Consider the following 25,178-nt stretch of genomic DNA (forward strand, 5'->3'; position numbering starts at 1 on the left):
AACCTAAAAACGATATTACCCGATTAGAAAAGATCCGGTATGGAAGGAAGATCTTGAAGAAATATGAAAGAAACTTTTGAAAGCTTCAAAATTTTTAATAACAGGTGATAAAATATGTGTGTGTGTGTAATTAGTTTATGAAATGATGGTAGTATTTTCACTTGAAAATTAATTTATTTGATTAATGAGATAAAAGTAGTATTCTAATTTAGAAAATAGACACGCCAAGAGACAAAATAAATTCTTTATATAATTAAAAAAATATTTTTATTGTTTTCTAAATATTATGGATTTTATTTCACCGCCGTTTTGAAACAAAAACAATTTAGGAGCTTTACAATTGACTGGAATATAATTTGGATCTTGCCAAGATAGCAATATATTGATCTTTTTTTTCTTTATTGACATGGAATATATATGTTGTTATTAATTAGGTAAGCAAATTAAATTCCAATTAGATTAGGAATTTAACCGATTAATTAATTCATGAATAGAAATTGTGGAGCAATATTCAATCTCTAGCCACCAAAATAAATGTCAAAAACCATATATTTTTTAAAGTTTTTTCTATGAGTACACACAAACAAAAAAATCAATAGAAAAAATTATTTATCAAATATCTTTATATATTGATCAATATAAAATCTTATTATATAATATCAAAATCTCACGATATAATAACAAAATCTCATAATATAAATATTATAAATATCGCTAGTGGATCCAAATGCAATATTTGCATATATACCAAGAATAAATGACAATATAATCCAAATTTACAACAAAATGATCACTAAACATAAAAATTTTCCTTCAAAAACTCTGAAATACGTATTGATGATACCCACGTATATTAATATCTCATCCAATAACAAAATCCATGGAAGTTCAAACTCGAAAAATTATTGAATATAGGAAGAAAATTACCAAGATTCTGATTCAAAGTGAAAAAGCTGAAACTTGTTTTTGAGTTGAACTCACCCCTACTGCTTACTGACAGAGCTGTTCCACTGCAGTTACAATCTGTGCCGGTTGAACCACTGTCCATTCCTCCAAAGTCCCGGCATAAGGAGTAGGCACGTCCTGTGATGAAAGGCAGATGATTGGAGCATCTAAATAATCATGGAAATTCTCATTTATCGCTGCTGTAAGACTTGCTCCGATGCCACCAGTTCTCATGCACTCCTCAACAATAAGCACTCTGTGTGTTTTCTTGACCGAATTTCCAATAGTATAGAGATCAAACGGCTTCAAGGACCGGATATCAATCACCTCGGGATCATAACCTTTGTTGACTAGAGTCTTGGCGGCTTGCATCACATGGTATCTCATCCGAGAGTAGGTCAAGATTGTAACATGCTGGCCAGGCCTCACCATTTCTGCCTCTTCGAGAGACAACACATACTCTTCATCGGGAATTCTCTCCTTGAGGTTGTAAAGAAGCACATGCTCAAAAAGAACTACTGGGTTCTCACTACGGATTGCAGCTTTCATGAGACCTTTGGCATTATATGGAGTCGAACAAGCAACCATCTGTATACCGGGAATTGACTGAAAATAGGATTCGAGCCTCTGTGAATGCTCAGCCCCGAGTTGGCGCCCAACCCCTCCTGGTCCACGAATCACAGTTGGAATTGTGAACTGCCCGCCTGAGGTATAGTGTAGCATGCCACAGTTGTCTGATATTTGGTTGAAGGCCAATAGAAGAAATCCCATATTCATGCCTTCAATTACAGGCCTTAGCCCTGTCATGGCAGCCCCTACAGCCATGCCTGTAAAAGAATTTTCGGCAATGGGTGTATCAAGCACTCGAAGATCTCCAAATTTCTTAGCAAGGTCTTTTGTGACTTTGTATGACCCTCCATAATGGCCCACATCTTCACCCATGACGCAAACTCGAGGATCGCGCTCCATTTCTTCCTCTAATCCTTCTCTAAGAGCTTCAAACAGCAAAAGTTCGTGCCTGAAAGAAGCAAAACATTAATTTGGCACTTCTCAAGTTTCCATAAGTACACATAAAACTATTGGAAAAGAATTATACGATTTAAAACTTAAATGGCATGCCACAACATATTTCTGGGCTGACGAAGTAGGGCAGAGAAGTAAACGTGATTTTTAATGCTTATATGTAGATAAAGATGCACCCATACTCCAATGCACAAGACATGATGTATTTTAAGTTACTATGCATTTTTCATTAAATAAAAACTAAGATCCTCCGAGCCAAGTAATATCAAAAGTCCAATTCGCCTCAAGATTTAAAATGGTTGTTTTCTAATGACAACCTAGACTACCACTTTGGTATACCAAAAACAAGTCACGATGGGATCTCTCTCTTTAGTCGTTCCTTCAAACGTGGTATAAGTGGCTTGTCCTTTATGGACGTCAACTCGCAATTGAAACCTTGAGTTGCACAAAATGTGGACCCTTAGGGATGAAAAGGTTTACCCGCAACTAAGAAAGCTTACGCTCACGTGGTCTCTGATACAAATCTAGACTAGTTTGTAATCAAATTGAGTATGTTTCGTATTGTCCGTCCGAACTCCGTCAGCTCATTATCTAAGACGTAATTTTTTCTCACATTCCAACTGAGACAATCCAAAATTGGAACATTAAGTGGAAGTACATGCATGAGCACAAGAAGATTTTCAGAGTTGGGAAGGGAATTTCAGAACTTCACCCAGTTTTTGAAGCCGCCAAGGTAGGATTTTCAGCCTGCGCCTGAAAATTCAACAAGCGATACAAAAGCCAACTTCAGATAAGAGAATCCATTGGTTAAACTATCAAAATCACAGGAAAACAAAAACAAAACAAAAAAAATCAAAGAGTTCATAATCATCACGCTAACCACAACTGCTTTAGCAATCATTTTTCCCGTCTTGCGAGTTCCGTGAATCCAACCATTAACAAACCTTACATCAAATCGGGTAGCTGATGGAAACAAAGCGGAAAACAAACACAAAATGAACACTAGGCTCTGTCAATTTATTGTACACACTGAAAAAGAGAGGGAAAGCACATAATTATGAAATTCAAAGATCATGAACAAACCCATGATTCTTTAGAAAGCACAAAGCAACTAATTCATTAAACAAGTTCAATAAAACCACGTAGAGTTTCATATTGTTATCAAGCAAAAAGTAAAATAAAATCATTTTTCATTATCTCGACAGTTCTTGGATTGAACCTTCTTCAGGGAAAATCACATTTGGATCCTTTGTAAATACTCCAGTCTTTTGGGATTAAATGAAGCAAAATGCCCAACAAACTAGGATAGTGTAGTTACTATTCGTTTCAAAATCCTTGAGAAAAGCCGAACGAGAATTGACCACGATCTCGGTCCAGACCAAAACGCTTTCAGTAAATTACAAAGATCCCCAACCAGAATGGGGGTTCAGTCTCCCATCTCTGGGTTGAAACCAAAGATTGAATCTTTTGTAATTAACACACGGGTTTTTAGCCAACATTTTCTCTGAGGAGTTCTCAGCTCATTTGATGTCTCACAGGGTTCTAAAATCAAATCCCATCACGACTGAAATTGTGCAAAACAAATCCAATGAAACAGAAACACAAAAGAAAAAGCAAGATACCCGGAAGAGAATAAACAGAGAATCTATTAGAAAGATCCGACATAGTAAATGAAGCTGGAGATGCCATTCCAACAGATTGCAACATTGCAGCCATGATGAATAAGGCACGGCGAGTGAAAGAACAGGGAATGAGAAATGGTGAAATGCAGGAAAAAAAATGCTCATATAAAAGGGATTGCAGAGGGAAGAGGGCGGATGAATCGATGTGAAAATGGGGCAAATTTCAAGGGAAGGAGAAATTGGAATGACGACGGAACCGAAGGATCCATCCCTTTTTTCTTGCTTGATTGTGTTGTGTGCATCAGCATGTGTCGCCAACTTTACCAATTCTCATCAAACCTTATTTTATCCCTCAAGAAATCTATAATTTTGTAACATAATACTTCAATTTATTTGTATTTAAAATAATAAATGTCAATTATATAAAAAAAGTAAAAATTTTAGTTCATATATCTAAAATTATATTTGGATTGTGTTAAAGAAACTAAAATTTGAACTAAAAAAATATTTGGATTCACTAATAATATGAAAATATTATAATTATAAACTAAAAATTTATAACATATTTAATATATAGTAAATACTATATATACATGCATGTGTGTGTATGTATATATAAGTATGTTCACATACATACATGCTTACATAAACACTCATCAACCATAACATTGACATCTCGATTACACTAACTTATTTTTAACTATATATTGATAAAAGATTTTAATTTATTAACCTTTTTCTTGTCACAAGGAAGACTCGACCAAACCCCTTTTTTGCTTGACAATCACTTGTGCTTTCTTCAAAAATTCTCTCTCATAAAACTAACCAAATCTGTCTATTGCGTAAAATAATAAGAAATCATTTCATCTTAAAAACGTTCGCATCTCTAATCTACATATAGACCAAAACAAACTATGAAAATCTTCCTGCTACACTGGCAAACAAAGATGAAACTTCTCCCGAATCTTAGCCATCGTACACAGCATATTTATCTTCCCTGTGTCCACACTAACTCGATGAATGTGTCCGACTTGCCGCTAGACTTTCTTGATGAAAATTTTTTAATGCCTGCATAAAGAGATTGAAAATCATGCGAGTTTCGCTTGATAGCTACAATCATTAGGAAGAGGAGTTAGTAGGGAAGACCATTTACCTGCAAGAATCAAGCAATGGTAAGTTGCTCAGTCCTCTTCCATAGGTACATCCGGAATATCAAACCTATCTTCTTGAATTGGTTTGGTAACTGTGGAAATAGGTGTCAGTGATAGGGAGTCAAGGAATGCGTGTAATCAATAAAGAAACGGAGCAAGGGGCATACAGCACAAAGATAGAGATCATATAACTCTACAAGTTAAAAAGTTTCAACGCTATCCAAATCTAAATTCCAGTATCATATTGAGAAACTAAAAATTCAAGGGTATTTATGGTTAGGAAACTGTAAGCAGGATTAAAAACAGTGATAACCAAGCAAGCATAGTATGGCATAGACGAACAGGATATTGAAAATATTCTTTTATGGGGCGTATATTCATTCGTGCATAAGGACGAAAGTTGCATCGCGATGCAAGCAGCCTAGCACTGATTTTGTTTCCAAAACAGATAAACAAAATATAATGATAAACTCATTTCAATAGAGAAAAAAAGGATATATATTGACATAAGATCATCCTCTTTGTCCCCGCGGTTTCGACTGTTGTTTAATTCCCTTAATATTTCCGGAGTAACCTGTATGTGAAGAGAAAAATGAGTCGATAAATCATTTAAAAACTTCCATCAAATAGTAAGAGCTCTGGTCATCTTACTAATTTATGTCTTTGCCTATCAACTAGAGTGTTGAGATTAGCTTTATCTTCCTTTGTCAACTCATTCTTGTACCTGCATCAACACAGCAATCAAACCCAGTCTTTTTCGTATGGAATGTGCACACAGACGAGCAGTTTTGTGAAGAATTTAGGCTTCACTGTTAGAAGAGAAAATTCGTAAATTCTAACTAATAATTGACAATTAGAGGAATCAACATCGAAATAATATATTTTACTGGCATCGGGGGGAGACATGTATAGATGCTAAGGGCAGAGAAAAAAATAAAAGGAGAAGCAAGAAAAAATAACCAAAAGAACTAACCTCTGAGCAAATGCAAGAAGTGACTGGTGCCAGATCACAGGCATTGCTCTGGAGTCTTCATGGAATTTCATAAAATGAGCAACTAAAGCATCAAGTACACGATATGGCAATGCATATTTCTTCTCAATTAATAACTTTATGAAATAACTGCAACAAACATAAAATCTAAAATCGTCAACATATACTTTCTGATAAGCTCTTGTGAAACATTGTGGCAAGTAAAAAATATCAAGAGCATAATGCAAAACAGAATGAGTCATCAATAATATCAAGATCTATATGAAGTAGTCCATGTGGGATAATGAAACTCAGGAGTCACTGCACAAGTATAAATACCTTGTTGTTCCACAGTACTCCAGCTCTGCTAGTTTCAACAATGCGACACTGTTACATGCAACAAATATTAAACATGATACATCACAATTCGCAAGTAAGCAAAATGATATGAATTAATAACACGATGAAAACAATACCATAAAAACCAAAAATCCCCCTCCCCCTTCCCCACACACCCCCCCAAAAAAAAAAAAAAACAAATGTGTTTTTCAACAATTAACATGTTTGTATGTCAAGCTCCGTCAAATATCTGAGACATTTAAAAGTGGCAATCAAGCATTTCAAACTTTTCAAGTTGTTTGAATCAAATGTAATCAAAGAACACCGAGCAACCATGGTGAAGAGCTCATATTAATAAAACAGAGGCTGACAACCTCAAAATGAAATGTAAAAGGGATTCCGAAAGGTAATATGAATTTAGCATCAAAGTAAGCAGCTCTGCATTCAATAAAACCTCCAATGATGTAGCGAAATTATTCGAGGAATAATGGAAACAAAATGACAGAATTTTCCCGTAAGATTTTTTTCCCATTGTTGACAGATATTTGATTCTTGGTCAGTGTATGATTATATCAGATCAATAAACATTTAAAATTTTGCCTAATCATGTGGAATAGCTATTATAACACTAAGAGCATTGATGCAACTGCTTTTAGTGCGGTATATGTGTGATCTAAAAGTAAAAAGTAGAGCGATTTAGATTAAGGTCACAAGCATACCTAGAATGAAGTGGAGGGATTGAATTTTTCTCAATAATGCTCCCAACAATGACAGCCTCCCTTAAAGAGCATGTATTTGACTGGAAAATAAAAGGTTTCTCTTAAAAATCAACCGATGTTCATATGAAGAAAACTGTGGTATGCATTCATGCGCAAAATATTTCAATAGTAACACCAAGAAATTGCAACACAGAAAAAGGTGAAAAAGTTCTAGAAAATGTAGGCAAATGGCTCACTTCTATCTTCAAAATTCATCCTGAAACAGAAAAATCAGCAACCTATTATCCATGGAAAAGAATGGCAAACGCTTCAATTGAAGCCCTAATTGACACTTGGTAAGTATCCATTATACGAACCTTTGCAACCTGGAGCATGAAATCAGTAAGTCGGCTCACTTACATTGAAATGAACGTCATGACACCAGTGACATTTTATTAAAGGTGCGGTTGTTATCACTGATATATAAAAGGCCATTACTTGCTTTTTTGGCTGACTTAGCCAGATTGTCGAACTAAATGCACAAAGAACATGCTGAACAACCAGAGGTTAAGGTTTTACTTATCTAGTAAAATCATATGCCAGTAAAGAACTTTGCACGTTTAACAGGCACACTGGCACAAGAGGAAACTCAAGTGTGCTTGAGGATAAATTGGGCCGTCAATCCAGTCATCACAATCAAGAACCAATTATAATGAACAATGAATCAAATTGGCGATGTATTAGATACCTCACATAATGGAAGTAAGATTCCTTTATTAAAAGCAGCTGGTTTATAGAGAGCCTTTTTTAAAGATTGATACAAAGCAAAGTGCAGCCTCTTATTCTTTCGAATGTCTTCTCTCACACGTGGCAGCAAGACAAACTTGTAGAACCGTTCCACTTTCTTGACACCCAAATTAGAAGCAAATATTCTAGTGGTTTGATACATTGCATTAGGAGACCATTTCTCTGGTTCAGTCAAGTACAGGACTTCTTCCCAGAGTTGCATAGAAGGTATATGCTTGAAGGCTTTTGGCACCTTACCAGAGGTGTATTTACTGAGTAGCTTGCCCACCCTGCACAGAACACATATTACCGATCACTGTGGCACCAAAAAAGGAAAATAATAATAATAATGGAAAAGAGAAGGACGAGACATCCAACAGTTTAACATTAAAAGAATAAGACAAATGGCATACCCCTTGTATAGTTCCACAATGGAATCATCTAATTTAGGCATTGCCTGCGCTCCTACAACCAAACAAGTGAAACCGAAAATAGTAAAAAGTTGTCACGACTCTTTTCATTATACGATAAGCATCCCAACAATGTAACACCGGTAAAGTGTGTGTCAAGGTCAGTTGAAAGAACATCTTCACCTTCTACATAAAACAAACTGAAAAAAGAAAAAGTCCGTTTGTCTATGTTTTCAATATTTCTGAAAATATTTATTGGAAAATATATTTTCAGATGTTGAACTGAGAATGTGACACACGTTTGACTATGTTTTCTTAATAACATTTTTTGTTGTAAATATCATGTTTATTTAAAATTCACTGGGGTATTTATATCTTAATCAATAATAAGAGGATTATATTGATTCCCTATTTCAGGGAAAATCATTCAGTTACGTTTCGGAATGAGACATTTTTTATTTTAGATTAGATGTCATGTTTTGATGCGTAGAGCGTTTCGTTTTTCCTATAATTATTTCATACTAATAAATATGGAGTATTGATTCAATACAGTACAATAATAGAATTAGTTTTGAGAGATATCAATAGCAATATAAAATATTAATTGTATTTGGGAGAGTGAAAATGTGTTTTTCAGAAAGAACAATAAATTTTTACAAGGATATGTTTATTATTTGTGTTTATAGGAAATGTCAACATTGCCAAAACACTCCCAGAAAAGATAAACAGATATGGCCAAAGGTTCCGAAATTTTACCACAGTATATTAAAAATTAAAAATCAATAAAAAGAGAGGCTAAAAATTACAGTAAGATATACAGGGGTAATTATATAAAGATCAGGAAAGTATTCGTGAGGATACTTGAATCAGACCTGAAGAAACTTGGGCATCTTTTTCTTTGATCTTCTCGACAATGATGTCGGCCAATGTGTGATGAGGACGATCATCTTTAGAAAAGAAGGCCTCGAGCAGCTTTTCATCTTCTTCATCAATCTTATCCTATTTGATCAAACAAATAGGATAATAATAAAAGCAAATGTAACAATTTACTAAAAGTGATTTCAAGGATAAGCAAAAAAGGAATATGACATAAATTTATTCTATAATCGATCAAAGATTCAAAAGACAGCTAAGTTTGATGAACGAATATCCTATGGCAAATAGACTGACTGGCGTCCCTTATCAAAATATGAAGGATTGGGAAATATATCAAATCTGCAATGAAGTGCTGAAACACATATACATACTGTGCAACAGAGATATCCATCGAGTCTTTGAATTTCAAATGAACAAAGGCCTTCAAAAATAATTGGAGGTCAAGAAAAACAATTGTTCATCTCTCAGAAAGAAAATCAAGAAATAAATCGAGCATTGAGTTCAAATTTTAGCTGAAATGAAGCTTCACTCCTAGTTTAAGTATAACCAGACAGAATTAGGAAACGTGCATTTCGGATATTATGAACACCTTCCTCCAACAAGATTCAAATGACAACACTCAATTCAGTGACTAAAAATTATAATGAACCGCATACGAAAGCAAAAAAAGAAACCAAAAAGTAACGACTAAAGACATGATTAATTTGCTCACTGAAATAGATGAAGAACAACAAAGTGACAGATTACAAAATCAAAATTCACGGGTAATTTCAGCAAAAGAATTTTAACCATGGCTCCACTAAATCCGTGCCCCGCGGCTACAGATATGTGAAATAAAACGAAGAGCAAACCTCAAAATCATGTTGCCCAGACTGGATCTCTGACTCGGAAAACCCTTTAAAATAATCCAAATCTTCTTCTTCGTCTCTGATACTGTTTTTAGGGTCGTCCACTTGAGAAAACACAATGCCATTATTCAGGGCATCATTGTTATCTTCTTCCAGTTGAATTTCCTTCTGCTGAATAAGAGCTTCATTGAGAATCTTTGAGCTGACAGCCGACGGCACAAGCCTTTGCTGGAGCTGGTGGTGTTTTGGTGGTTTAGAACGTCGCTTGTAAGAGACGGAATCGGAGGTAAACGGTGAGAAGGGCTCCGGATTCGCGATTCGAGAACGCTTTTTCGACATCGCAGCGGATGGTGGCGGCGGAGCTGAGCAAAAAACCTAGTCTATTGATATTGTTTTGTAACGACGAGTCGAAGAGTGGCTTTTAGCAAAGCCAGTTAATTTGAGTTCGGCCTATTCCTCCAATATTTAAAAACAAAAAAAAAAAAAAAAAAAGGCACGGGTTTACAACAATTTAATCAAGGCGAGACTTTTAATCTGTGAGACGGGTCAACTCTATTTATATTCACGATAAAAAGTAATACTTTTACCATAAAAATTAATATTTTTTCATGGATGACCCAAATAAGAGATCCGTCTCACAAATACGACTCGTGAGACCGTCTCACATAAGTTTTTACCTTTAATCAATCAGATCGATTATATCACACGATCCAACCATAACACTTTTATATTATATATTTTAAAAAATTAATAGGCTTTAATGCTATTATAACGTTATTTTTAACAAATTTCAAAATCTAAATAATATCGTGTATATCTATATATATATATAACTGAAAATAAAATAAAAAAATTGAACTAATCCAACTATTTTTTAATCAGTTCACCGGTTCAATACTTATATGACCGACATATAATGGTTTTTTAAAGTTGTTGGGACATGATCTATAGCCAGCATTCAACTAGTTGGTGTCATCCGATTCTGAAAACACTAGTCAAAATAACTTACAGATTTCGTTGACTATTTAAAAATTTTAAAAAAGTTTAAAACTTTTATCACGTGATTTGATAGTAATTTCATTTAAAAATTATAGAATATTTTTTTACTTAGTAGATTAATTGTTTATTATGATTTTAATTTTTCACTATTCGTTGATTGATCAAATATTTTGGTAATTATTGATGAGAAAGAGTTAATAGATGATATAATTATGTTTGTTTTTTGAGTATGTCTCTTGTAATACAGTCTCATGAATCTTTATCTGTGAGACAGGTCAATCCTATCGATATTCACAATAAAATGTAATACTTTTAACATAAAAAGTAATATTTTTTAATAGATAAACCAAATAAAAGATCTGTCTCACAAAATACGAATCGTAACATCGTTTCACCCAAATTTTTGTCTACTTGTTTAAAACAAAAAATGGTGGGACATTACACGCAGCTGGCAATCCAACCAAAGTTGGTTGGGTCGATATTTGTTCGGACCGTCAAATTGTTGACCAACTTAACGGCAGGTGATATTATAAAATTCACCAACTTATCATTTTTCTTTTTTATTTCTATTTAAAAAATTGATACTATCTCAATTTTTTTTAAAAGATTATACTATATAACGTTATTATGAATTTGTATATCCATGTTATATCAATAAAAAAGTTAATATTTTATTTATTGTGTCATTGTTATAATATCATTACAATTTATTATTAAATAATTTACATTAATTACGTGATTTAATATATACACATGCATATAATATAAATATGCTGATCTCGCTCGGAAAAATTAGGTGAGTTGAGTGGATAATTTTTTGGACGGAGATATGTTTTTTTTTTGCACATGCTTGCGATCGAGCAAGATGAATCCGAGCTGGATAATATGTTTACTTGATAACATGGAATGTTATGTGGCCACACTGACATTCAACTATGCACTTAAGTTAAAGAAAATGTATTTAAGTAAATATGCGAAGATTGCTTCTGAGAATGAAAAGGTGATGCCTTGATTTTACCATAGTTTAAGGTATGTATAGGATAATCGATGACTGCTCCGAGACGCTCGGGTGATAGCTACGATGTACAGATATGGTTCATGTTTCGACTTCTGCACGATTTGTGAACCGGTAAGGGAGAACAAATCTCTTAATTATCGATGGACATAATCTATGATCATTTAACTTGATTCTCTTGTATTTAGGGGTGTTCATCGGTCGGTTCGATTCGGTTTTCGGTTTTTTATTTCGGTTTTTTCGGTTTTCGGTTTTGGAAATATATAATCCGATATCAGAACCATTTTTCTTCGATTCGGTTCGATTTTCTACCAAAACGGTTCGGTTATTTCGGTCGGTTAATTCGGTTTGGGTATAATTATTTAAATTAATAATATAAATATATTATAAAATATAATATGTTAACTTTTCCTTAGTAAAATATTTAAACATAAGATCTAAATTAGTTAAACAAACATCAATCAACTAAAAATTGTTCAAAATGATTTTTCACTCACTAAATATCATAACAAAATATATAATATAAATAAAAATATAAAAAATTATAAATTTAATGAAATTTCGGTTTTTTCGGTTTTGACATATATAATCCGAAATCGAACCAAATAAACTTCGGTTTTAACATTTATATCCGAATTACAAAATTCGGATTTCGGTTCGGTTTGGTGTTCGGATTTTTCGGTTTGGATTTTCGATTTTTTCGGTTTTATCCGAAGTTTGAACACCGTGATTGTATTACCCGACGAATGTTTTCCCGGGATCGGTTCTGGACTGACACCCTGGTCCTTCCTTCATTCGGGTTCCAAAATCCCCGGTACTTTTGACTGGACCCGCTTGATTGTCCTTTCCCCGCCCGGGTTCAAGGACCCAGACCCACACACACATATATATATATACACACTAAACACCCTAAAGCTGAATCTGGAAGCAATTTCTTGTTTGTTTTCTGTTTCTAAAATCCCCTTCAGGTCAAAATCATGTCCGCTGTTCTCCCCTCGAAACTACGATTCTTCTCACACACTTCTCGCTGAATATTTCTGGGTCTGTGGGAGTTTCCGGTGCTGCAATGGCGGATCGGAGTAGAAAATGGGTGAGAGAAGAGTTCGTCACATATGCTTACATTCTCATATACATTGCTCTATCCAGCGGGCAGATCTTCTTCAACAAGGTTATTTCATCTCTACTGTATTTCTCCTTTTTTCACTTCCTACAAGGTACCTTTATGTGAAATAGTCGAATCGATGATCGCGTACTTCTAATTGGCACATTGTCAAACAAGTGATGAGATTTGTGGGTTGTGGATGATGATTTGAATGTGATGGGAAGGATTATATCCGAGGAAATTGTGTTAGGAAGAGCAAAGGGTCGACAATTTAAGCTCCAATTTGGCTAGGATTTCATGGATTTGTTAATTGAATTTGCTTTGAGTTAGAGGAGTAAATGGAAAGCATGTTTCTTGATATGAAATTCGTTTTATAGCTTGGGCATTCAGTTGTCGCAACTTTAAAGCTTGAGTATGGTTGAAGTCAGGAGTAGTTTACTGTGTTAGATCAGCCTTATTTTCACGGGTGATGACAACTCCACAACCGAAAGCCATTGCTATGGTTGATAGAGTTTCTGATAATTTCGTGAGACTTTTTCTCTCAAAATTTGTTTAGGTAAAATATGTTGATGTGTCCTTGTTTTATTGGTTTAGGGAGCTGGTATTGAACCATATAATTATATTTTGGTTGGCGATGTCACATGAAATTATATGAAGTATTTTAAATTCGTCACTAGAGTTTATTGAAATATAGTATATAATAGAGTATTTTTTTTGGAATGATATTTAATCAAAGATATGATTATGTTGGGGACATGTTGATGTGTTGGGAATAAAAGTGTAATGTTTTGGTTTTCATCCAAAAATAAAAAAAGGGGTTTGGAAAATGAATCCCGACATCCAAAATTTCTTTAGGTGATAGAATGATGCCACATAATCACTTGCATAGTAGATTTTAGGTGCAAAATGTTCCCGCCACTTGAGATCGAAACCACAATGGTCCATAATGTGAACACTGATCGCTTTAGTTATTTCCATTTTCTTAGTCTGCATCCATTTTCTTTAAGAACATTAACATTAGGAGATGATCTTTGCAGGAGAGTCCTATATAAATACTAGCGAATTAAGTTGGACAATATCTCGGATAAACTAAACACCGCATTTGTTCCATCAAAGTACAATTAACGTTAAATTAGTGTAAATATCTATGAAAGAAAACTTCTACTGCCTGCTTTTCACCTCACAGATGCAAGATTGATGGAGCTTTAGTTTTTGGCTCTTTTCTGTTAACAAAAGTGAGATCACTGCTAGATATTTAATTCAGTTTTTGAGAACTGTCGCTCGCATAGGTTTGGTTTTGATGGCAAGTGAGATTTTTCTATGAGAATGTTTTATACGTCCATACGCTAAAAGGAGTAAACTTGTTGCCCTATGTGCACTGTAAGATACATCTTTGTGCATCTGTGATGAAAATGGTGCTACATGCGATTGTTTGTAGGAGATCTGTGATGAAAATGGTGCTACGTGCTATTGTTTGGGCTTTCTTTTTCTTTTTCGTGCTACTCTGTGAAGAAAAATATCCTAGATGTCATTTCTATTATCCCATGTAAACACTATATTTTCTGCATTCTGATTTCAATTGAGACAAATGATAATCATTATTATTTTATTGTATAAATTATGAACTTAAATAGGTATGATAGTTATAGACTCCTAATAGTTGATGTATATTTCCATTGAATATATGAGTTCTTGTTTTTTTTTAGCAAAGTTCCATGGAGTTTTTATTTTCTTTTCATGTGCTATTTTGAGGATTTGAGAAATCAATTCTTGCACCTATTTATTGGAGTTCTCGTGGTGAAGTTTCACTACATACATGAATCATATGACTAGAATGAGGCATTGCTAAGTTGCATACTTTTATCAATTGCATAGAGTGCCTACTTATTGGCTATGTAAGTGAAATGTCATATATGCACTTTCTATAAGCATTTGGAAGTACATTTCAGAAGTCACGAAATTGTTCTGCCAAATTTACCTTGTCAAAATATTCTTGAATGCAGTGGGTGTTGTCGTCAAAGGAAATAAACTTCCCATATCCTCTTGGATTGACGATGCTTCATATGATCTTCTCCTCTGTCTTATGTTTCGTTCTTACGAAAGTTCTCAAGGTAATATACGCACAGATAATACCCATGATCAGGATTTGTCGATTATTGTGTTTTAACACAGATTTCCCCCTTTTTGCAGATTATTAAAGTTGAGGAAGGAATGACTTTGGATATGTGAGCTAGCCCTACCTTTATAGTTATTGTCCTCAAATTTTTTCATGTTTCACCCTTTAATTGCATTTATCTTGATCTCACTCGATTTTTTATTCTAGCATCATGGTTTCATTATTGCTAACAACTCTAGTTTTCTCCAGATATATGTCGTCAGTTATACCTATTGGTGCTATGTTTGCAATGACTCTCTGGCTAGGGAATACTGCTTACCTCTACATATCTGTTGCATTTGCTCAAATGTTGAAAGCAATCAGTAGGTGTTTACTAGTTGTTTCATTGGTGGAACTGTTTTTTAGTCAATGCAACTTTAGTGGCTAAAATTGATTATGATTTGGCCCTCGTAACATTGTTTTGATTTCTGCAACATCTACAGTGCCAGTTGCTGTTTTCATTCTTGGTGTATTCGCTGGACTTGAGGTTATGAGTGTCAAAATGCTTCTTATAATGTCGGTGATCAGTTTTGGTGTTTTGGTGGCTTCTTATGGCGAAATAGATATCAACTGGATCGGTGTTGTTTACCAAATGGGAGGTGTAGTTGGGGAAGCTTTAAGGCTAGTATTTATGGAAATTTTTGTGAAGCGGAAGGGGCTGAAACTGAATCCTATATCTATGATGTACTATGTTAGCCCCTGCAGGCATGTACTTTCATTCTTTAGAATTCCGAGATATGTTCCGATATTATTGCTGTCTTTGAATTGAAATTGGGTCCATAATGCAGTGCTCTTTGTCTCTTAATTCCGTGGATCTTCCTAGAGAAGCCAAGGATGGATGAACAAGGGACTTGGAGCTTCAAACCGCTCATTCTTATTCTAAACTCTCTTTGTACTTTCGCCCTCAATCTTTCAGTTTTCCTTGTCATCTCGCATACAAGTGCTTTGACCATTCGTGTAGCTGGGGTCGTGAAGGACTGGGTAGTAGTTCTACTGTCAGCCCTTCTTTTTGCGGACACAAAATTGACACTGATAAATCTATTTGGTTATGCTGTTGGTAAGTATATCGTTTGCATTCATGCTTCCCCGCTTCCAACTGTTGCAAGGGAGCCTGAAAACGTGATAATGAGTCTATTTTCACTTATTATACTTGATTCTGGATCTTCGACTGATTTTGTTAACTTCACCTTCAGAATTGCTTAATAATTCATTTGAACTTCAACAGTAGCCTTGCATTTTGATAAAATGATGAGAGAAACCTGGACGTTTGCAGCTATTGCAGGGGTAGCTGCATACAATAACCACAAGTTGAAAAAGGAAGCTACTCGTGTTAACACAGAGGAGCCCAGTCAATCAGTTCCGCTCGTTTCATCCTTGTCCTCAAACGAATGAACAAGAATGTCTGCTGCGTCTCGACCATGCTGCTTTAGGTTTGTTGGCAATTTCTGGTGCCTCGCTGCCTAAAGATGGAAAGGGATAACACAAGATTTACTTATGCGGAGAAGCTGCAGCTGACTGGTTTGATTCTTGTTCAGTATAGTGATCTTTGTAGTCTGTCTTCATTGTGTCCTATAGTTTCCAAGATTGATAGTCATCGGGTCAGGACCTGTACGTAAAATTGAGATGGATGACCGTTGTTTTTTTCAGTTTTAACACGAAAAAGGTTGTACACATTTACGATATCAGCCTTCATATGTATTGAACAAACTTTTATAAACGAAGTACGTACTCTTTCTTCATTCTGGGTGTTCCAGTTAGCTTGTTAGATAATTTAACAAATCCAACGAAAATAATCATATAAATCTCTCTAACTACTATCTAACAAAACAAAAATTTTGTCAAACAAGGGGGAAAATTAACTAACTCTGTTTTCTGACATGACGTCTACCAAAAGATTGTCGGTCGTGATTTATTTGAGAAAACTAAATATTATAATTTTTTCGTCGAAAAACTAATCTTCTCGTTTTTAGTCATTAGCCTGTTCGTTTCACAGCTTAATTTCATATCAGTTACAGAACCACTTGCTCTCCCCACGTAACTTCTAGTGTCCGTTTGGCTTCGCCTCGTAGTTGCATGCTTCAATCTCCTATAAAGCTCTGCATTACTCCAATCCAGTAATACGACGATTCAAAAACTTCCCAAGAAATTAACAATTTGTTAGTCATGGATTCCAATTCAAATCTCCTCCTTGTAATCTTCGTTTTATATCTCTTGGCATCATCTACAGCCGCCTCTGCTCGTAATCTTAGCTTAAAAACGTCCCTTCCGACCCGTCTAAAGTTAGCTGAAGATGGGTCCTCCCCGTGCTGGGATTCGTTGCTAGAGCTGCATTCTTGCAGCGGCGAAGTGGTGCTGTTCTTTCTCAATGGAGAGACACATCTTGGACCCAGCTGCTGCAATGCCATAAGAATCATTCAGCACCAGTGTTGGCCTTCCATGCTGGGCTCGCTCGGGATCAGTACGGAGGAAAGTGATATATTACGTGGTTATTGCGATGCTACTGCTGCCAAAGGCGATGGTGGTGGCTCCGCCAACCCGCCGCCGCCGAGTTCTGGAAGTGCTGCCACCTCCCACGTTTAGTCTCCTACTGATATCTACATTCTGTAATGTGAACTGCCCGTGTTTAGTGCACTTTCGCTAATGATGGGTAAAAATAATTATTTTGCATGTCTCAAGTTATTATGGTTTTAATCGATAACTTCATACTTTAAACAAACGGAATGAAATAATATTATGAGAAAAAATGAAATATAATATTAAATAATATGATACCAATTAATTTTTACGAAAATACATTATTCATTTAGATAAATAATATTTTCATATAATTTGCTCAAAACTACGATATATCTCAACTCACCTCGAACTCGAGCTACTGATGATCATAATCTTGATTCATATGCATAATAATCATTATTTTACAAATGAATCGTGTGGTGGTTCGTAAGCTAGTTTATATAAATTTCGATCACCCTAAAACACACTTTATCAATATCCTATTATTTTCCTAAAATTTCATTTCTCCGTACAATGTAATCCATGTTTTATTTTCCCAATTTTTAGTAATTATTCAACGGCCCACGTTATATTATTTTTAAAGAAACGTAATCTTTCACTCCTAATTTAAATAAATATAAAATTTAAATCTTTTTAACTATAATTTTGGCAATTAGCAGTTGGATTCTTGGTAGAACAATGCTTTAATATGATCTGAAGAATATATGATAAACTGGCACGAGACAAAAAAAAACTCATGTAGCAACTTGTGGAATCATTTGATTTTATTAAAATTAATTTCATAATATCGATTAAAAATTCTAATATCTAAGTGGTCGGTTGGTGCGGATGAAGTGGTAGATGAGAAGAGAGCTTTCCCTAAAAAGTCTAAATTTTATTTTACATCAGATTTCAATTAATCAATTAAATAAGCTAGTTATAATTTTTTTTTAGAAAAATGACCATATTAATTACAACAAAATGGTAATTCGAAAGGGATATAATTTTGATATATTATATAAAATAGGTGTGCGATATATCAAAACTATATATATATAAAAGATGTTAGACAAAAATTTGTGTGAGACGGTCTCACGTGTCGTATTTTGTGAGACAAATATATTATTTGGGTCATTCATAAAAAAATACTACTTTCTATTGTGAATATCGGTAAGATTGACCCGTCTCACAGATAAAGATTCGTGAGACCATCTCACAAAAGACTTGCTCAAGATGTTATGTCCTCCAAAATTGTATTATTGGGATGATTTACAAAGCATATGATATACTGTATTTGACAAAAAAATAAAACATTTAACTACATTTCTTGATTTTGATGATAGTCTACATGAGAATAATAATTGCAATTAGAATTTAATCTGTATTTAGACGCTTTTATTCTCATCAGACAAGCCACCTTCTTCCAGAAACAGCGCCGCCATCTAGGAGAAGAAACTCCGCCAACGTGGGCCCTGCTCTTACTCCTTTTCACCGCCAGTCCACGAACCTCCGGCGGCCGGTAAGTTCGGATAAGCGGCCACTTAATAACGTTGAAGAATGGATGCCGCTTGACGTCCGTTGCACCCCTGGCACATCCCAATCTCTTCCGAGGGTCCTTCACCAGCAATTTCTCAATCAAATCTCTGGCCTCCGCCATTCCCGGCTCCTCACTCTCCCCTTCCGCCGCCAGAAAGCTCACCCCTCTGCTGGATGCTATATTCCGCAGTGTGGAATCTTTGCTCCCGCCCTTGAACGGCGTCGTGCCGTAGAGTAGTTCGTATATCAAGATGCCGAACGCCCACCAGTCAACTCCGTTTCCATGGCCGATTCCGCTAGCTAACTCTGGCGATAAGTATTCGTGAGTGCCGACGCACGATCTTGAAAACGCTGACGTTGGCTCCGCCACAAATTCTGTCACCCGTTCCACACGCCGCCGTTGGACGAAACAAGAACATGACCCCGCTTTGATTTGTGTCCTATTCTCCAATATCGGCGAAACATCTGACTGAAAACACAGATCAAAATCCGATAACATGATGTGACCATCTTCACGGATCAGTATATTTTCCGGTTTGAGATCCCGGTACACAATGCCACGCGAGTGCAGATACTCTAGAGCCAGGAGAACTTCGGCAGCGAAGAACCTGACAGCCTGAACAGGTAAACGGTTCATGGGTTGCTTTCCGAGCAAGCCATGGAGGTCTCCATGGGGACAGAAGTCCATCAAAAGACAAGTGTAATGAGACACTTCCAAATGAGCGTACAACGTCGGAAGAAAGGGGTGGTCGAGAGAGGAAAGAATTTTTGCTTCCATCTGCACCTGAGAAAGTGTCTTAGAAGTCAAGGAATCCCGGTCGACAACTTTAAGGGCGAAGTTTGCGTGATCATAGTCGCGTAAGCGGCAGAGAAAAACGCGGCCCAGGTTCCCTGTCCCAACCAGTCGGAGGAGCTTGAGGTGGCGTAGATGGAGAGCGCCGTCATGTGACAATGTGGTGGCAGCCTTGATAGCAGCCCAGTTGGGATTGTCATGGCGGCGATGTGGACGGTGATTGGTGTTTGGGACCGCGGTGGAGGAAGAAGTATTATTGGAGGTGCTAGAGAAACGCGACTCGTTGAAGCTGAGGGTTAGGCTGCTGCGAGCTAAGCTGCTCCGGGCACTTACCGTGGTGCCGGTGGTGAAGCTCAGATCAAGCTCGGAATCTGTTAAATTGTAATAGTAAAGGGAGTCGTCTTGCTCCATTTTTTGGTTTGAGTTTACGTGAATTGTAAATGCTGTGTGTGTAGATATATATATATATACAGGCTACGACGGTGGTGGGGAACATAAAATTAATTTTGGTAACGTGTTTGGTTGAAATTATTTAATTTAAATTTAATAAAATTGCTATTAAATTCAAAGAAGTTAATAATTGTTTTTCTTACATTTCGCGTTATCCGAGGATGTTAGAGAAGAGCAGATTAAAATTCTGTTACTATTCGAAACTCTCTGTTAGATTATATGTTAAACAGTATTAATTAAAGTTGAACTTCGTACTAACAAATTTGATATTGGTTTGTTGGTGAAGTTTTTTTAATAATTCAACAGATACATTTTCAATTCCAAAATATTAAATCTATATATTTCACATTTCTATTTTTATTTTATTCATTTTTGTGCCCGCCAATGATACAAGGGAATGAAACAAATATTTGAAGATAAATTACGTGTTTTAGGAGTATATATTATATTTACTTCTTCGGAATTATTCTCTAGCTTGCATTCATACGAATTAATTTTTGAGACAGTCTCATATTAGTTTTTATTCGTATAAAAATAAAAGATGACATTTTCTAGATATAGATATAAATTCACGAATACTTTCAATTTTTATAGGATTATGCTCGGAAGACATACACATGATACAACGTACCTGAACAAAATGTGGGAAACTGGGGTTCATGCATGGCCGATGGCTGATTTTAGAAGAGATGAAATTTAAATCCCTCGTCAATACATTTGACATCATTGTTTCGAGATTCGAGACTCGATTGTAACGAATTCATTTCCCAACTCATAATAATTTGAAATAATGCAATCACATTTTTTTTAAATATGATCTATAAAATATATTTTTCACAAGCTTAATAAATATATAGTTGATGAATTTCTCGCGAATTTATTTGTCAACAAATAATTTAACAACTACAGAATTAGCGAGGCAAATCGAAGCATTTTGTTCCGTTTTATTCAGTTTACTGGATTTGCTTCCAAATCAAGCCAAACGACAATTACGAATCGGTCCAGAAAGTAAAAACTAGTGATCATTTGATCTGCGCTTATTTGTAACACAAAATCGGAAATAGCATGAATAATCATATAATCACAAAAAAATATTGGTGAGACGATCTCACATATCAATTTCGTAGGTCAAATCTTTTATTTGGGTCATCAGTGAAATTTATTTATTTTTTTATACTAATAATATTACTTTTTTATTGTGAATATCGATATTGTTGACACATCTCACATATAAATATTCGTGATACCGTCTCACAAGAGAGCTACTCTAATTTATTTTTTTGAAAAAAAAAAGTGTTCGCCTGAACGACTTTGACTGGGACCCATGTGCAAAGTTATTGCAGCATCTGCCTGCTACGTGGTCGTCGGCCAATTGTTGCTCTCATTTTTTTTAAAAAAAAAGGATTTATTATTACTATATATATATCTCTGTATATGTGTTTATTAAGTATTTCCCCTCAAATAATTGATCAGTAATGTCCATACCAATAGAGTTAATGCGAGATAATTCATGTCCATAATACTTTAACTTAAATAATAGAACGTTCTCTTGTAAGACGGTCTCACGAATCTTTAACTGTGAGATGAGTTAATTCTATCGATATTTACAATAAAAAGTAATACTCTTATCATAAAAAAGTAATAATTTTTCATGGATGATCCCAAATAAGATATCCGTCTAACAAAATACGACTCGTGAGACCGTATCACATAAGTTTTTGCCTAGAAACCAATCATTATGACTGGATAATGGGTCAATATATATATATATATATATATACACACACACGCGCATTATATATATACACACACACATGCATTACATTTAACCAATCCTAACATCAATATTTTGATTTTTTTTTCGACTCTAAGAAAATATCTATGCTTTTCTCGGCCCATTTATGATCAAATACATATGAAAGATATACATATATCGGCATAACTCGATATTCCACGTGTCAATTAATATGTCTTAAAAATTAAAATAAACTTTTGTAACTCAATCAAATCTTGAGTAGATCTCTTGTGAGACGGTCCCACGAATCTTTATTTGTGAGAAGGGTCAACCTTACCGATATTCACAATAAAAAGTAATATTCGTAGCATAAAAAAGTAATATTTTCTCATGAATAATCCAAATAAGATATCCGTGTAACAAAATATGACTCGCAAGATCGTTTCAAACAAAGTTTTGTCTCTAACCTTTGGTCCTTTTTTTCAAGAAATTTATCAAATGTACCGATGCATGCAAATTGATCATGTACGTATATCACTGCCATAGCTGGCAGAGTTAACAGTGTAGCTATATTTTTGCTGCGCAAAAAGAATATATCCATCGATTCGGGTCCATTTTATTTAATTTTATTATTATTATTATTATTATTGAGTAGTTGCCAATGTTTCATTCCCAGATATATCCACTTGAAAAGAATTAATATGAATTGAAGAAACATTACATGTGACCTCATCATGTATACATTATTAACATAATTTGGTTGATTATAGAAAGTGACATGTGATGTTGTTTGTTCCAATGGACTCACATGAGAACGGGCCACAAGAGCCAATTTCACGACCCACACAATTTGATATTTTTCTTGCAATTTTTTTATTTTTACTGATATTTCCATATGATTACATCTCAAACTCTAATTTTTGAGTTCAACCTATATGAGTTAAAATAATACTAGGATGAATGATCTCTTGGGAAATTTTCGTGTCTCAAACTGCTGACGTTGATGCGTCTCTTGATCTGGTTGGCTAGATGGATCGTAAAAAAATGACGCTAGATCTTAACGATTAATATTGTCTCTGATGGTGACATGAATGACAGTAGAGAAATGATAAGACTGATTATTAAGATATTTGAGACAGTATCCACAGATTGATACGCACGTATTCTGAATCATGGGCCTAACAATACGATATATTAGTACCCAAATAATTACTTTGCGGTGCCATAAATATAAAGAAATAATTACTAACACTTGATCCTAACACTAATTACTATATATATAGTGTAAACTCTTGGGGTTTTCACAATGTCTTTAGCTCCAAAAATGTTTTAAAAAAAATGGAAATTAAGATCAGATATTGAAACCTTAATCCCCACATAGAAAGAAGTGATTCCAAATTTTAGAATAAAATAAGATACTATTTGACTTAATAAATTGTCTAACAAGCCAAGAAAATGTACAATGATTTGATTGGATCATTGGGAACATCCACTATTTCTACATTTGTCTGTAGATGCATTGTATGATTCTTAATTTGGCTTCATCAATAAAATCAAATTACAATATAACAAAATTAATTATTGTGGCTATTAATTTTAAGTTACTTAAATCTTGCAAGTTGTCCCTCTATTCTCCACATTGACACATGCATTGTTCCATTACTTATTGCATATATCACATAATATTATTATTCCAGTAATTTATGCATTTTCCCCAAAGATTCTTAAATTTTTTCAAAATTATAATCAAATTTTCTGTGCTATCTAAAAGTATAATTTGAAATTTAACCTCTGGGATTGGATGGATTTAGTCGATGCTACGCACCATTAGCACATCATGCATTTCACAGATATGGCCGTGGAGAAAAACTATGAGCCCCGGTCGTTTTGAGTATAGTATGATTGATTAATTAGAGATATATCACGAGTCATTTTTGTGATACTGATATCTTATTTGGATCATCCAAAAACGCTTTTTATGTCAAAAGTATTACTATTATTGTTAATATGGACATGATCGATAAAGATCCGTGAAACCGTCTCACAAGAGACCTACTGTTGATTAACCTAACAATCTACTAGGAAAAATGGATTATTTGTTAGGGGGTATTTTTTTCGACTCCGGTCAACTAATTTTTTTTTAAAGAAACTGATTACCAGCAAATGCTAATAATCAACATTAGAATAAAACAAAATTTTTTTTTAAAAAAATATTATGTGTATGCACTATGTTGATGAGAACCACCCATGTTGCGAATGTAAAACCAATAATTTGGAGGCAATTTGGTTGCACTTTTCACAGAGCTCAATTAAAAAATTCCGAGAAAATTATTGAAATTGATTTTATTACTATTTAAGAAAAATCAATTTACAAAATCCGAAATTTTCTAAATACATCTCATCACATAGTGAAACTTCGCTACGGCTGATAGCGATTATAGATCTTACTGATCTATAATCGTTAGACGAGTAAATCAGATCCATGCTGAAAGTGAAAATTAATATTTTTAGCATAAAAAAATTAGTTTTATAAAATTAATCTTTGAAACCGTCTAACGAGAGTTTTGTATAAAAAAACTATTCGAAGATAAAACAAGAATCTTTTTATTTTATAAAAAAGATTAAAGACTAATGATGGAGAATTTGAGATAACAAATAGCAATAGAAGCTTAAGGGTTAACGACAAAATAATTATTGTGATTATCATCGGCCTAAAATGCTTTAATAATTATGATTATAAAACAATCAAATTAATATGTTTTTTTTTAATAATGCCAATTGCCATGTTTTAATATAATCAACTGAGGTTAGAAACATGAATAGCTGTCTGATTTCTTGTTATGGCTAAGGAAGAAACATAGAATCATGTAAAATTCTGGTTTTAGAATCTCCAACCGAACTAATTTTTTTACTGTATAATATATATTAATTATTATCGCAGGAATTAATCAATTAAATATGTAGATCGTGAAGGACGACGCCTAGCTGGTTGCTAATTGAAATCCACGTACAAGGCATAAACTAAGTTCTATTTTAGATGCTAATATAAAAAAAATGGAATAAATTTTGAAATGAACTCTTACGAGATAATATAACAAATATATAAAGAAACAATTCACATATAAAGATTCGTGAGATCGTCTCACATCAAACCTATTTTTATATAAATCGTTGCTGATGATGAAAGAAATCTATGAATAAATGACAGGTTCGTGCACTTGCGTCCACA

At 34.5% G+C, this 25,178-nt stretch overlaps 4 protein-coding genes across 8 annotated transcripts; 1 reads left to right on the forward strand and 3 right to left on the reverse strand.

The window, feature by feature from the left end:
• Positions 1 to 718: 718 nt before the first annotated feature.
• LOC142536701 (pyruvate dehydrogenase E1 component subunit beta-like) lies at positions 719 to 3,936 on the reverse strand. Of its 4 annotated transcripts, none has more exons than XM_075641978.1 (4): positions 3,591 to 3,936; positions 2,849 to 2,931; positions 2,681 to 2,715; positions 719 to 1,963 (listed from the first exon to the last, which is right to left on the reverse strand). In XM_075641978.1, exons 1-4 carry the CDS (start codon positions 3,682 to 3,684, stop codon positions 991 to 993), a joined length of 1,185 nt encoding a protein of 394 aa, XP_075498093.1. In that variant the 5' UTR covers positions 3,685 to 3,936; the 3' UTR covers positions 719 to 990. The 4 variants fall into 4 exon arrangements, with proteins under 4 accessions (XP_075498093.1, XP_075498091.1, XP_075498092.1 ...); XM_075641976.1 differs by having other exon boundaries at positions 2,681 to 2,721; positions 2,849 to 2,946; positions 3,591 to 3,935; XM_075641977.1 differs by having other exon boundaries at positions 2,681 to 2,721; positions 3,591 to 3,934.
• Positions 3,937 to 4,346: 410 nt separating this feature from the next.
• LOC142536702 (bystin) lies at positions 4,347 to 10,101 on the reverse strand. The gene is made up of 11 exons (XM_075641980.1): positions 9,672 to 10,101; positions 8,817 to 8,943; positions 7,948 to 7,999; positions 7,497 to 7,824; positions 6,770 to 6,849; positions 6,051 to 6,098; positions 5,715 to 5,861; positions 5,393 to 5,465; positions 5,240 to 5,315; positions 4,744 to 4,851; positions 4,347 to 4,658 (listed from the first exon to the last, which is right to left on the reverse strand). Exons 1-10 carry the CDS (start codon positions 10,005 to 10,007, stop codon positions 4,772 to 4,774), a joined length of 1,347 nt encoding a protein of 448 aa, XP_075498095.1. The 5' UTR covers positions 10,008 to 10,101; the 3' UTR covers positions 4,347 to 4,658; positions 4,744 to 4,771.
• Positions 10,102 to 12,577: 2,476 nt separating this feature from the next.
• On the forward strand, positions 12,578 to 16,656 carry LOC142536704 (putative sugar phosphate/phosphate translocator At3g14410). Of its 2 annotated transcripts, none has more exons than XM_075641981.1 (7): positions 12,578 to 12,850; positions 14,788 to 14,895; positions 14,975 to 15,009; positions 15,150 to 15,262; positions 15,383 to 15,644; positions 15,728 to 15,996; positions 16,213 to 16,656. In XM_075641981.1, exons 1-7 carry the CDS (start codon positions 12,749 to 12,751, stop codon positions 16,329 to 16,331), a joined length of 1,008 nt encoding a protein of 335 aa, XP_075498096.1. In that variant the 5' UTR covers positions 12,578 to 12,748; the 3' UTR covers positions 16,332 to 16,656. The 2 variants fall into 2 exon arrangements, with proteins under 2 accessions (XP_075498096.1, XP_075498097.1); XM_075641982.1 differs by lacking the exon at positions 12,578 to 12,850 and adding an exon at positions 14,544 to 14,679.
• A 2,028-nt stretch (positions 16,657 to 18,684) lies between these two features.
• On the reverse strand, positions 18,685 to 20,221 carry LOC142538033 (serine/threonine-protein kinase WAG1-like). The gene has a single exon (XM_075643476.1). It carries the CDS (start codon positions 20,173 to 20,175, stop codon positions 18,754 to 18,756), a length of 1,422 nt encoding a protein of 473 aa, XP_075499591.1. The 5' UTR covers positions 20,176 to 20,221; the 3' UTR covers positions 18,685 to 18,753.
• Between the last annotated feature and the right edge of the window lie 4,957 nt (positions 20,222 to 25,178).

This window comes from Primulina tabacum, chromosome 2, assembly GCF_025594145.1.
Source record: "Primulina tabacum isolate GXHZ01 chromosome 2, ASM2559414v2, whole genome shotgun sequence".
NCBI lineage: Eukaryota > Viridiplantae > Streptophyta > Magnoliopsida > Lamiales > Gesneriaceae > Primulina > Primulina tabacum.